Source organism: Odontesthes bonariensis, chromosome 12 (genome assembly GCF_027942865.1).
Source record: "Odontesthes bonariensis isolate fOdoBon6 chromosome 12, fOdoBon6.hap1, whole genome shotgun sequence".
NCBI lineage: Eukaryota > Metazoa > Chordata > Actinopteri > Atheriniformes > Atherinopsidae > Odontesthes > Odontesthes bonariensis.
Genome location: NC_134517.1, coordinates 22,820,829 through 22,834,679, shown reverse-complemented (window position 1 = coordinate 22,834,679; position 13,851 = coordinate 22,820,829). Strand labels below are relative to the sequence as shown.

The window sequence follows — 13,851 nt, the reverse complement described above, 5'->3', positions numbered from 1 at the left end:
CGCTTTGTGTAATGTTGTCAAGTTATAACGTGGAGATAAAAAGTACACAAAGTTTTCCGTTTAGGCTGCTCAAGGTGTAGCTGTACTTTGAGTAATTTACTGCCACAATTGAGGTACAAATAACAACTCAAACGGTAACAGTAACAATAAAAGTAAAGGTCTAATTAAAAGAAGAAGAAAAAACTGGTTTATTGTTTTAATGCAGACACTCATAAAAATAATATTCCTACAATAGTCACTACTCATTTCACAATTTGTCTTATAAAGTACAGTTACACCAGGTTTTCTGACTGTTTTGAGGCTCCTCCTGTGGACCATATCTTACTCCCCGCGGGTTAAAGTCTCACCTCTGTCCGAATGACAGGGAAAACGCTTGGAGATTAAATCGCACGGTAATAAGCACCACACCGCTTCAGATGAAAGGCTTGTGTAAATGTTTCCCACCTGTATACTGTGCGGGACACATGCAGACACACAGCGCATATTGAAAGTCCATCCTCAGAAGTCAGAGGTCGAGCACTGCAATACCGAGGAGAGCTTTAAGTGGATATTCCGAGATATTTCGTGCTCCGAGTTCACACAATGCATGTAATAAATGGGACTCACCAGTGACATAAACACTCCGTGTTTCAGATCCCTCGTATTTTACACATGAACTCACTGCAGATGGACAGTGGTCCTGCTGGAGCCACAAAGCTGTAAATAATTCATCACTTCCTTGCTTAACGTTCATGACAAGATTCCGATTTTTTTTTTATTAAGCCTTGTGCCACTTTCCTGCTTTAATAAAAACAAAAAAAGCAAACATAAATATTTGAGAATATAAATACATACACAAAGTTATGTACCCACAGTGGAAATCAATGATTTACAAATACAACACTGACTTGAGTATGTGCATATTGGTGAGTATTTTAATAAACAAAAACACTATTGCACTTGAAGACATAAATCCTTGAGGTGTGTTTTCTCCACCACAGTTAGTCCCCGTCCTTTCACACTGCACATCTGTTGTTAAATAACTGTGCACTGATTTTGTGTCAGTACACAGTGAAGAGATGGCCTCCAACACAAAAGGAGGATTCTGATATGTTGATAATAGTGTCCACAATGGGATTTTCTCTTTTTTTTTTTTCCCCTCCCCTCTTCACTGCAGCAGTTCAGTCCATCGTTTGTCAAAGAATCTCCTCATATTGTGGCCGGCTCGTCCGATTTCAGAGTTGTCCTCGTTGAATCTTTCGCAGTTGTCGAAAACCAGGTTCACATCAATGATGAAAGTTTCCAGATTCAAGTACCTGTAACCATAAGAAATGATTTGGATTCAAACCGATTAGCAGCATTCAAAACAAAACTGGAAAGTTATGAATTATGTTTTGGAAAAATAAGCATGTGAAACACACATGCAACTGTGAAGCAACACATACAGGTTGTTGGCGAGCTTCTCCTTGATGGTGGAGAAGTCCATGGGTTTCTTGATGACTTTTCTGTAACCGGGGACGGCTTTGTGGTTCACCGGCGTCAGAAAGGGCCACGCATCCTGATGGGCCTCCAGCTCAGCCAGCAGCAATCTGGGGGAGCAAACGGCAACAAAAAAAAACAAACTTTTGGGTACAGCAAATGTAGTAGAATTTAGTTCAGGATATAGTTTCACAACAAGCAAAACATCAGTGTCTTGATTCAACAGAGCTGGACTAAAAATGCTTTTCAAACAAAAATGAATGTTGCTTTGTCTCTTCATTAAAAGAGCATCTGCTCGTACGTACTGGCACATTTCCAGCCCATTGTAATTGTCCTTCGATATTTTGGCTTTTTTTGCACAGGCGACAGGGCTGTCATTCTTTGCCTGGGAGCCATCATCTCCTTTCCTCTTTTTGAACTCCTTGGTTCCTCTCTTTGGCACGTTGTCTCTGCTGGCATCCTCCTCAATGAGGAGCTCTCCTGCTACAGATGGCGCACCATTTTGTTTGACCTCACCGCATTTCTTCCCTCCTCCAGCTGTTCGGCTCTGTTGCCTCCTACTGTGAGGAGTTTGACCACTTTCCTGAATGACAGAACACACACGAGACAACAAAGGGTCCTCAAATAATGTACCATCTATCTACCAATACAACCATGGTAAGAAAAATGTCCAGACTCTCAGATCTGTGGGAAACCACTGATGATGATGATGATGATGATGATGATGATGTACCTTTGCTAAACAGAAAGAACAAAACCAGTCTCCAGCAGGCACGGTGGTGATCTTGGGATTATGACAATAAGTGTGGCAGCCTTTGTCACAACCATCACAAAGTAAAAGCAGCTCCTCGTTATCTCCTTTTTGGCAAAGCTGGCAGTGCTGAAAACGCAAGAAAATGTAGAGGCCGATTAGCATTCTATGCTACATGTACGGTGGTAAATGATACTGCACATCACTACAAAAGGATGAATGATGTTCATTAATTAGTGTCATCATCCAAAGTGGCAGAGGTCCTGTGTTTATAGTTTGTAAATTGACACTTCGAAATAAATCTTCCCTTTATTTTCACCTTTTGATGAACAAAAATCTAGCTTTGTCAATGCCACATTTATTTTTTAAACTAAGAGACCATAAAAGACAATAAAAAACACATTTATGGAACCAAAGCTGTGTGGAGTTAATTTTTAAAGACCTTATAAACAACTAGTATATCAGTTTTCCTGAAATTTAATGAGAACCCAAATGCAGCCTGAAAGACGAGTTTTCATAAAGAAGAAGTGTTCTATATACGTACACTTGTGTTTAACAAATATATATATATATATATATATGAATATGTGAACAATACAAGATGAAAAAAAATGTCTGCATAAGAGAGACAGAAGTCGGGCTGCACTAACCACTTTCATGATGGCTCGTTCCCAGGCTATGGATTTCTGTAGCTGCTGAATGCAGAGCGACAGCTGAGCCGAGCTGCAGACTTGGCCGAGAGCTTTCCGCCACAGTCTCATTCCAGGAGCCACATCCTCGTCACTGCTGTAGAGGCACAGAAAGATAGCCTGTTTATAAATGAACTGTGGGACATGACCAGTAACTTACACTTAGAGGACGCTAATTCCTTTAACGGTGTTCTGCGCCATCCAATGTTAAACCGTATCTCTAATTCCAAACACGTGTACACTGACATTAAATGGTTTAAACTGAATGGTCGGACTTTAGGATCTCTGTAGGCACCTTCGCTCAATGTTCCTCTCCAGCTCTGCCAGCTTGATGACCGCTATATCAAGAGGATTGTTGGGCCGCTGCACCATGGAACCAAGAAGCTCTTCCTGGCGGTTTTCTTTCCGACTCGTGTTTTCCAAAGCTGAGGAAGAGGAGAGCTTGTGCTCATGATAGACAAGATCCTCACTGTCTGACTGGGGCTCATTGGGCATCCATCCCTGATGGAGACATCAATGAAATGTGGCCATGAAAACCCAACAATTAAAGACGAGGTTTATATTATACTTAAAGTTGGGGGGTTTCTTAAATGTATGAGCTGTAACCAGATGAAAGAGATATTTGCTTGTACCTTGACCTGGAGGCCGGCAGAGATGACTTTTTTCTCCAGATCTTCGACCTGCCGCAGCAGGCTGATGTCCACCTCCATGGCCCGCTGCTCAACACACCAGCTCTCCACGATCTCCCTGCTTACCTCCTGCTTATCCAGCTCTGTCACATCAAATTCTGCTACTAAAGATGCATTGAAATATTTCAGTTAATTGAGAGCAGTTCATTAATGCGTCACCACATAGTAAAATAACGCTCCTCTCTGTTCGTTTATCACACCGTCCTTACCGTTGGCACAGAGCTGCGTCACGTGCTCCAAGTGCTTCTGAAACTGTTTCTGCAAGGCCTTTTCTCTGATGCCCCGACCATGGAGGGTCTTCACCAGTGTGCGCAGGTTCTCAATGTCTGACACTCTCCACCAGCCGTGCAGCATCTCTGCCAACACACACATATACACAGATTGAACAGCGACGGTCATAGGATTTTTTTGTTGTTGTTGAAGATGAAGTTGTTTTACAGACCGTCATCACAGCATGCATTCTGACGCTCTCTAAAGCACTGAATAGCTTTAGTCCAGCACATTTGATGTACACTTAGTGGCAATATGCTATTCTTACCCTCAGGGATGGGCTGAGGACAGGGGTAATCCTGGGTCTTAGCTACCTCCGCAGTGGGGTATAAGGCACATGAGGGCTTGTTACTCTGAGGCTCTGGAGTCACACTCATGTTAACAGAGTTAGTATCTGCCACACAGAGGACCGTGTTCCCATTAGCTTCTGCATGCTGGGAGGGTAGAGAAGTGCCAGAGAGGGGCAGGCTGGGACTTGTTGCCGAGCTGAACACGTCAGGCGGTGTCAGTCTGCTCTGATGAATGCCAGACTTTATTTGCTGAGAAAGGAAAGAAAAAAAAAAACACACTTTGAATTAGGATCAGATGACAACTCTATCCTACTGTTGTGTGCATAATGTATAAAGCAATATCTAGGAAAGAGAGAGTTTTTTCATGCAATTCTAACAAAGGAAATATGGCCACATCGTATTGAATAATTCCTGATACATACGTCAGGCTTAAAAAAAAAAAAAAAAAATTAATCTTCACAACTGACAGAGATAAAAATTACAGCAATTCACCAACCTGAGAGATGGGCGATTGGATGTTATTGATCCTAGCTGTCATGTTGCAACTTGCTGTTGCTGGGGGACTAGGGAAGAGGAAGGAAGGTGGTTTGTAACTGATGGGTTGTGGAGAAGAGGAGGCAGCTGAAGGACTGGAGCCAGAGGTCAGGGAGGACCCGTCGCAAGGAGAGCGGGGCAGGAGGCTAAACCACTCGCTGCTTTTTTCAGTCAATATCTTGGACAGCTGGTCGTAATGAAGGATGGATTGAGGGCTGTGGGTCACCCAGTGACTGTGTTTGAGCTGGTTGGCACTGAGAAGAGATGATATTGAAGTATCTGTTTTATCCATCTGTGATATAAGATAAGAGGGATAAGATGCAGTGGTAGGAATTTCAGCAGAAGGAGTGTTCTGAGCATTGATGGCTGAATCTTGAGCCATTTTGGCTATTTCCAGCAGCTTGCTGAGTTTAGACAAGGAGCTGGGTTTTTGGAGGAAGAGGTTATCTTTTTCTTGCCGACACTCGGTTTTGGTTTTATCAGTGTCGGCGCTCTGTGCTGGGATGGAATCCACAGGCTTCCTTGTCTCCTCCAGCGGCTCCTCTTTTACTCTGATCGGGTGGGCGGCCCTCTGTCCTTCCCCCTCCTTCTGCACCTCCTCATAGCCTGAGAAACATGAAAGTAATGTCAGCTCTGGCATAGTGGATTAAAAAACAAACAAACAAAAAAAACATTAAGATTTCAATCCTGTGCATCAGTTATGGTTTGCACCTTCACCACTCTCCAAGCCTTCAACGAAGATGCCACCACACTGTGGAAGGACCCAGTAACGCCTCCTGTATCGGTCCTCACCGATCATCATCGAGCGCAGTGAGTGAGACGAGTCAAAGAGCTTCTGTCTAATTTGACTCTGTAGCTAAAGGCAGAGAAAGAATATGAAAATGAGCCATGAATCTATAATGTCTATTATGGAGACACGAAATATCACTTAAGAGTTTAATTCACCTTGTATGTCTTCTCAATCTGTTTCTCCAGTTCCTCGATGCTGGCTGAGTTTGCACCGTCATCCTGTAACAAAAGATCTCCTTACTGCGAGGCTAATGCATTACACTGACATCTGCCATAACAAACACACTGGCTCCAATTAAAGCACTGTGACGCTTCTGACCTCCTCTTCACACATCTCTGCTCTCTTCCCTTTCTTTCCCCCCGATTCTTCATCGTCCTCGTCATCGTCGTCTCCTTGATCCTCGCTGTCGTCGTCCTCCTCCTCTTCTTCCTCGCTGTCCCCTTCTTTCCTCTTGCATTTGTTTCTGACAGTCCGGGTGCCAAAAGTATGGCTGTCCTCTCCTCCTGCGCTGCTGTCTTTCTTTCCTGTGGTCTTGGCGTGGATATTCCTTAGTCTTAGACAACAAGAAAGGCCTGTTGTAAGGTTTTCATTTAAACATAAAATGTCCCAGCATACACACACGACTTTTTAACAACAGCTTAGATAGCTTGTGTACTCACTTGCGAAGCTTTCCCTCGAGAACCCACTTATCCTTCCTCAGGTTGGTCATGTAATCTATATTCTTGTCAATCTCACTGAAAAACACATAGCATTAATGAAACTGACATTTCCGTCACTGATTTTCCAAGCTAAAAAGAGGCTGATCCTGATCCAATACTTAAGTGTTAAGAGTGTTCTAGTAACCCAGTAGTTAGAGGGCGTGCTGTTTGAGCACAAAAGCCCTTGAGCAGTGAATCCCTGGTTCAATTCCTTTTCAATAGCATGTTATACATCTTCTCTTTCCCCACATTTCCAGTTTCTCTTCACTGAAACCATCATAAAGGATATAAATGTCAAAAGAATGTAGCAGCGTTTTACGTACTCTCAATAAATTATGCAGCAGATGCGTTTCAAAGAGTAATAGTAATAAAAAATGTAGGATACGAAGGTTGATGCAAACTTGTGAAACAGCCTGTCGGGCCATGGATTGTTAGATTCCTTTTCATACTTGTATTACTCCATTACAGCTTAAGTCATCATGAATGAAACGGACCAGAAAATTCCACTGTCATGCACGGGGATTTAAAGAGTCACTTTGGTTGGATTATTACCAAAGGAACAAACCTAATATTTTGTGGAAATTTGTGACTGAAAATTTACTGACCCACATACTGAGCCCCTTTAATGTATGTACTAGACAAAAATACAGAAATTCACAAGAAAACGAGGACACTCTGAGGAGTGCTCCACATTAACCGTCACATTATGTCACATGGGGGAATGTTTCTGCTTCAGAGCTCTGAACCGTTTAGGTGATATTTAGGTAATACTTCTGTTAGGATCAGCATTTCTTAAATTGAAATGAAGGTACACAAAACTGATAATAAAACTACTGTTGCAGTGGAAATGTAGATGTAATTTCCAGATACAACATTATCTGCAAATTGCACTATACACTCATCTACACCGTGCAATAAAAATGTTTTGAACAGCAAAATAGAAAAATATTACATACTTGGTTACAAATGTTAGTCCCTTAGTGGAAAACTATCAATAGTAAATTAAATAAGGACATTTTTGGTAGATGAGCAGCCTTTAAATGAAAAACAGGGAGGAAAAGAGACAACATGAATTTCAGGAGAAAGCAGGATCCTTACCTGATCACAGCCTTACTGCAGCAGAGCTCATTAACTAAGAATGCCAGCATAGAGGCCTTCTGTGAGGGACTATGTGCCTGAAAAGCCTTCGTCTTGAGGCTGAAGGCCAGGGCAGCCACCTCTGTCTGTTCAGAGTGCCCATCCATGTAGATCTGCAGGATCTCAGACGCGTTGTCTCGGTTGATTACCACATTCGTCAAGTGGTCCCCCAAGATAGTTTTGATCTTTAAACAAAAAACAAACAAAAAAAAAAACAATAAATGTAGCCACGGTATTCTACTAAGTGTAAACAAGAATTTCTGCTAATGTGCTGTAAGCTTTAAGTAAGCTTTCAAGCAATAATCTCTTCCTGATGCAAAGTGCTTAAGGGACCACCGGTTTAGCTGGGCCTTTTAACACCCTCTGTTTTGGATGTGCACTAAAGAGACAGAGAAAGCCTTCTCATACGATATCTTTTAAACGGCATGATTACAGTCCACAGTGCTATGATCAATAGCTGGGTTTCACTTGACGTCACTTCCGTATTTTCTAAGCGCGCAAACCTAAGTGGTGGGCAACTGGAGCTGGAGCCCATTGAAAACACTGTGTTTTGTCTGCCACTTTTTTGCCCAAAATGCCTTCGTTTTGTGCCGTTTTTGGATGTTGCAATCGGTCTAACCGAGAGAAGGGAAAGGGTTACTATCGAGTACCTCAGGTAATCGCCCATAGAGGTGAGAAATGGAAATAACTCACAGAACAACGCCGCAAAGAGTGGATAGCTAACCTACGTTTACAGACTGGAGGAGCTGAATCTGCAAATGCTCGTGTCTGCGGTGACCACTTCGTCAAAGGTATGTGCGAAATCTAACTGTTTTGTAGTAGTGCAGTAAAGTATTATGTTGTTAAATGCTAATCAACAGTAATGTAAAACGGGCTACGTTTGGGCTTTGTTTTGAAGGCTGCCCCAGCGCGTTGCTGGCTACTGAGTCAGTGGACTGGGCTCCGACGTCAGTATTTTGATATTTGGATCTCAGCATTTTATTAAAACATAAACATTTTTTATTGTTATTTGAGTGCCAACAATCACAGCTCGGCATTCAACATGTTAAGTTCTGCTTTACTGCCCAGCCCTGCACTACACACTGCATTTTCCATTGGGATAATGCACCATAAACAACACAGAAAACAAACTCACCCTGGCGAACACCAAAACACAATCATTCTGTAGACGTTTTACTCCGAGTTAGCTAATCCATCCGCTGTGGTAATAGTTGTGTGCCTCCAAACTTTTGTGGGCCTTCATCTGTTGCTTGGTGTAGTAAGACGTCTGGAGAACCAGGTAGTTCGTTATGTCCACAGCCTCTATATTCGGCAAATTGTTCCGGTCTTGCGAAAATTCAGACATTTTCATTAAGTATGGGTCACGCCCAATGTATTTCCCTACGAAGACCAAATACCTTTCCCTATATACCGGCTCCAAACCACTACAATATTCACTCATCTCCATATTCTCCATGTTGTTGCTATGCTGTAGTCAAGCGTCCAGCCCACCAATTTAAATTTGCTCGCTCCCGTGATGATGTAACTGAAACCCAACTATTGGTCTAATCCCCCAAGATTAACAAAAATCATAAACTTTATCTAAAAGGTGGATGTAGACACTGGGCTTGTGACGTCAAAGAAAACAACAAGTCATTATGATACCAATGGCTGAATCATCTCTTTCTGATCAGTATGTCGGAGGTCCTGTTGAAAATACTTCCGCAATCCATAAAATACGCATATTAAGTTTTCTATGACACGACAAGCACTCGCCTCAGCTCTAGCTTCTTGCCTGAATATGGTCACTTCTGGCTCCGAACATACCAAAAGAAAATGTCTAAATACTAAACTTAAGTTGTCAAGATGTCTAGCTGCAACTACAACATCTAAAGCAGTGAAAAGCAATATGTATTTCACATTTATGTCGGAAACATTGGACATTACCATGGCAGGTAGGGACGTACTGTATACGTGTGTAATTCACAGCAACAGCAAGCGTTTACAATTCAACAGGTGTGCAAACACCACAGATGCGGTGACGGACTCTCACCTTGTGCCCGGCGGGCATACCGGGGTCACAAACAGCTGCAGAGAGCAAGCTCACGAGCAGGTCCTGCACCCCGTGCACGCTGTCCCCGATGTTAAGCAAGCCCTCCTGAAGGTTTCTTAAGGTGAGCGTGTCGGAATTCAACTCTAGTTTCAGGACCTTTCCAAAGCTGCGCAGAAACTGCAACACCATCAGGCAGTCGGAGAAGGTGTTTCCTGGTAAGACCAGACCAGGGATACGAGACAACTCTGGAAGTGGCTTGATAGAGAATACATGAGAAAAAAACCATAAACAAATTAAAAACATTAAATGAAAAATGCTCCCTATAATCATTATTTGGATTTTTTCTTTTTTTTTTAATGACTAAGCCTTTAACTCTTTGGCTACACATGTCTGATCAGTCATAAGTGGTCAACATTGTGACAATAGCGGCCACTTGATGGCAGCATTGTGACCTAAATCTGTTTCCATTTTAATCAACCCCAAAAGTTAACAACAATCTTAAATTGCTCAGTGGAAGAACAAATGTTTCCACAAGTTTTCCACAGTTTGAGGATGATGACACTCATGAACTCATTTTTATATTCCAACAGCTCCACAATGTGTGAATACCTGATGATCTGCTAAACACATGTCTTCATTTGGCTTCTTCAGCTCTTTTGCTTTCTCCAGTTCAAGTCTTCTGAGCTCCAGTTTCCTCTCCTTGTTCAAACGTTTCTCATCCTTCTTTTCCTTTTTCAGACGCTCTTTCTCCTACAGCAAAGTCAAAGACTGGCCATCAGTAAGCACTACTAACAAGTGTGGCAGAGAATGATCGGAAATGATGTTTGAACATCGACAATGAGAAATAACATTACAAAGGTTGTTGCAGGACTTTTCCTGTGTTGCATTATACCACATAAATAGATTAATGAACAAATTAATGAATAAGTAACCTTGTTTAGTGTGGCTATTCAAATGGCCCATTTTTCATGACAGTATTTCGACACGTTATATATACCAATCTGCCCGTTTACAATGTTCCAGGAGATATTCAAGAATTTATACAGTCGCATTGTAGCACAAAAAAGGTCCTTAAAGAACATCCCAAAAGAAATCTCTATGTGTATCCCCCATAATATTAACTGTTAATAGACAAAAAGAGTTTGTTTAAAAGAGAGAAGATGTCATAATCGGCTATTTCACTCTTCCTACCCCAATATATCTCAGAAACCTCAAATCGTTAACAAAAAAGGCATTTGATTATGCTTCATTCTCCAGTTAGACAATAAACTCATATCATTCTCCACTATTTCAGCTCACAATGTCCACAAATTCTCTAATCAGCAGCTATACTTTGTATTTTTTCACATGGTGCTAATATACAATATCACATGCAAATTGAGCTTTCTTACTCAAATGATCCATATAATGTTTTACACGTTTGTAATCTTTCTCAAATAAAACTATTTCTTAATTAGTTTTATTCAGCTCATGAATGAACGTGTTGTCATTCTGACAGCATCACTGCAGAATTCTGCACATTTAGATGAAGTTGTTGCAGGGACGAACAGTAGTAGGAAGCCAGGGCAGGGTGAGCCGACATGCACTTAGCAGTTACTCACCTCCGCCTTCTTCCGGGCCTCCACAGCTTTCATAAGTACCATGTGCTGCCTGCGTCTCTCTCTCTCCTGCCAGGGCGCAAACATGTAGTTTCCATACCAATTTAAAACTGTCACTATCACTTGCATCACATAAAAACAGATCATGGACACAACAGGCAGCAAGACCCGCATGATAAGGACAGTAGAGGTGTAGCTCACCATCAATATGTTGCAAAGCATGCGGTTTCAATGTAAAGCTATGCAACGGTTAAAAATACAACACCAAACATGGTATCAAAAAGCAAATGAGGGTGTTGATGCATGCACACGACAACAAGCACGAAGTTAGAAGCAGTGATGACAAAACTAAAACTATAAGCAGCAGATCAAAGATGCAACAGCGAAATCTAAAATCCTGAATGGATATCCAATCAGCTGATGATCAATATCATACAGCAGTCCATGACGCTGTGATTCTTAAAATAAAATAAAGGACGCTGAACACACACCACAATCATTTCAAAGCAGAAACAATGATATAAATGCCCCTTCTTCAGATGTGAGAGTGCTGTGCAGCCTGGTATTGATCTCTAAGAAGTTGAGTTATTTTTTATCATATTTGGGTGAATAACGGATGCATTTCCACAGAGAGTCGTATCTGTATAACTGTATCTAGAAAAGCCATGCAAAGGGACGCGACACAATACGACCACAGCAAATGCTACATGTGTTCCACTGCAGCGAAGCCAACCATTTATCACAACGCATGCACAACAAGTTGTTAAATGTTCAGGAACAAACATACTCATACCATATCTAGTCTATGCCTCTCCAACTCCTGGTAGAAAGGGTTGTTTCAAGTTTAAAGAAGAAGAAAAAAGGCACATGAAACTTCCAGAGTGTAAAATGAAAGAAAATATTGTGCAGTTGGAACATTTTTTAAACAGTTGTATCAACACAGAGTAAAGAATTATTTCACTGGAATTTTGTAAAGGGTTAAACTACCTGATGCTTCAGAATGACAGCTTGAAGTCTACGCATCTCCTTATCCTTGACAAACACGAACAACTCAGTTAGAAACAAAAACCACACAAATCGACATAATTTTAAAAATTTTTTTTTAAAAAAACAAAACACAAAGGGACCATTTCTCTGCTTATTAAACAATGAAATTGCTAAAACTCCCTGTTCACTAAACAGCACTGGCTTTATATGGAGGTGCAAATGGAGTCATCTCCATTCATAAATACATGTAAAGTGGAAGGAAATGATCCAACTCTTAATAACTACAGCAATACAACGAGGTAATCGAAATCTCATTTTTACTGACAAGCATTACAATAAAACCATAATGTTGCACTTCTAGAGAATACATACAGAGAGCCGGAGGTATGTAGGTTCACTGAGTACACATGTCACCTTGTTTCGTTTCTCAGCTTCCAGTATTTTGGCATTGGCTGCTGCTTCTTTTTTCTTTCTTTTCACCTGCATGTCCAAAAAAGAAAATGAGACCATCATCATCTTTTTAATCGATAACACCTCTTTCTCTTAACACCACTAAGTGAAAATAATGCAGTGCACGAGGGCTAATGCTCAACGTGTAGAACACAGGGAGATTGCAACTTCAGTCTGCTTGACTGTGCAATGTTTCACAGATAATATCACATCTTACAGACCTTAACACTCAAAGACAAAATGGCTGAGGTTATAATGAAACATCAGCAGCCGCTGAGAGTAAATTAAGCTAAATTTCTATAAGTAATTATAGCCCCAGTGAAATCCTGTTAAGAGCCACCTGCCAAGCGTGTCCACTGGAATTTGATTCATAAAGGCTGAAATACCCCCCAGTTTGATTTAGAGAGGGAATGCAAAATAGGTGTTTCACCTAGCCGTGGTAAACTGTGGGCCACCTCTCACTTAATGCAATACTGCGCTCTGCATTAAGCTTCAGCACGGCCCGAGGGGATTTTCATATTCAATGGCACTTTTGCAAGAAACCAATTAAGCATTAGTCACAAGTAGCGAGTAAAAGTGGGGATACGTAATTTAGGGAATAGCCCTTGGTTTTCCTATCAAATCCGTTCAACTGCAGAAGGGAAGTGTTCTACAATGTTTCTGCAATAACTTTCAGGACTAACCTCAAGAATTTGCTGTGCACGGAGTTCTTTCTCCAAACGAATTTGCTGAATGCGCTTGATCTTCTCCTGGTAAAAGGATGAGGGCGAGATCAAATGAATTAACTGTTAAGTCATGCGTGTTATAGGGTGGTGCAGGGAAGAAGAAGCACAGCGGGTCAATGCAGATGGGAGAGGTGTAGCACTTTGAAGAGCCGCAACTTTCTTGCAGTTTCAGAGTTCTTCATCTGCACTGAGAACCTTTTCACCTGAGTGAATGAACAGTGCAGCTGCATATAGTACCATGAATTAATAAAATACTTACTTGTTGTTTAAGGATCTTCATCTCTTCCCTCTTTTTCCGCCTCTCCTCTGCAGCTATCATTGCTTGTAAGCACAAACAGACAATGTTTGCACACAGCACCATCATCTAGTTTGGAGAAGTGTGTGATTAGACGGCAGCCGTTTATACCTTGTTGCTTCCTGGCCTCCTTGGCTGCTTGCGCCATGGCCTGTCTCTCTAGCTTTCTCACCATTTTTATCCGAGCTGCCTGTCGAGCTATTTCTGCAGCAGGAGGAAATATGAAATAAGTGAAGGATAAATTCAGAAGCTCCACCGAGTTACAACCCTCGATGGAAAAAAGCAAATATCCCCCCTGAAGTCCCTCAAAACGATCCAAGAGAGACCCAGGAGTTTTTCTTTTTTTTTTTTTTTTTTTTTTTTAAAGCTTTTATGTCGATGTGAAGTGTGAAAAAAAATAAATTTGACTGCAACAGTAAGAGCAAAAGAGAAAGTTGAGAAAAGCAGCTCTTTCATTA

The 13,851-nt window shown here is 41.5% G+C and overlaps 1 protein-coding gene across 1 annotated transcript in view; it reads right to left on the bottom strand.

Moving 5' to 3' along the window:
• Nucleotides 1–896: 896 nt before the first annotated feature.
• The window catches only part of baz2bb (bromodomain adjacent to zinc finger domain, 2Bb), a 44,095-nt gene continuing 31,140 nt past the window's right edge, over nucleotides 897–13,851 (bottom strand). The window contains exons 16-39 of the mRNA XM_075479743.1: nucleotides 13,505–13,597; nucleotides 13,358–13,419; nucleotides 13,057–13,122; nucleotides 12,338–12,403; nucleotides 11,924–11,968; nucleotides 11,730–11,756; nucleotides 10,940–11,005; nucleotides 9,948–10,088; nucleotides 9,339–9,593; nucleotides 7,268–7,491; nucleotides 6,131–6,205; nucleotides 5,790–6,024; nucleotides 5,627–5,689; nucleotides 5,393–5,537; nucleotides 4,644–5,287; nucleotides 4,126–4,396; nucleotides 3,797–3,943; nucleotides 3,531–3,691; nucleotides 3,194–3,399; nucleotides 2,860–2,995; nucleotides 2,192–2,338; nucleotides 1,764–2,041; nucleotides 1,425–1,568; nucleotides 897–1,295 (exon numbers count right to left, since the gene is read on the bottom strand). Of these exons, the coding sequence (XP_075335858.1) occupies nucleotides 1,148–1,295; nucleotides 1,425–1,568; nucleotides 1,764–2,041; nucleotides 2,192–2,338; nucleotides 2,860–2,995; nucleotides 3,194–3,399; nucleotides 3,531–3,691; nucleotides 3,797–3,943; nucleotides 4,126–4,396; nucleotides 4,644–5,287; nucleotides 5,393–5,537; nucleotides 5,627–5,689; nucleotides 5,790–6,024; nucleotides 6,131–6,205; nucleotides 7,268–7,491; nucleotides 9,339–9,593; nucleotides 9,948–10,088; nucleotides 10,940–11,005; nucleotides 11,730–11,756; nucleotides 11,924–11,968; nucleotides 12,338–12,403; nucleotides 13,057–13,122; nucleotides 13,358–13,419; nucleotides 13,505–13,597 (3,845 nt within the window). The 3' untranslated portion in view covers nucleotides 897–1,147. The remainder of the gene's footprint in view (nucleotides 1,296–1,424; nucleotides 1,569–1,763; nucleotides 2,042–2,191; nucleotides 2,339–2,859; nucleotides 2,996–3,193; nucleotides 3,400–3,530; nucleotides 3,692–3,796; nucleotides 3,944–4,125; nucleotides 4,397–4,643; nucleotides 5,288–5,392; nucleotides 5,538–5,626; nucleotides 5,690–5,789; nucleotides 6,025–6,130; nucleotides 6,206–7,267; nucleotides 7,492–9,338; nucleotides 9,594–9,947; nucleotides 10,089–10,939; nucleotides 11,006–11,729; nucleotides 11,757–11,923; nucleotides 11,969–12,337; nucleotides 12,404–13,056; nucleotides 13,123–13,357; nucleotides 13,420–13,504; nucleotides 13,598–13,851) is intronic.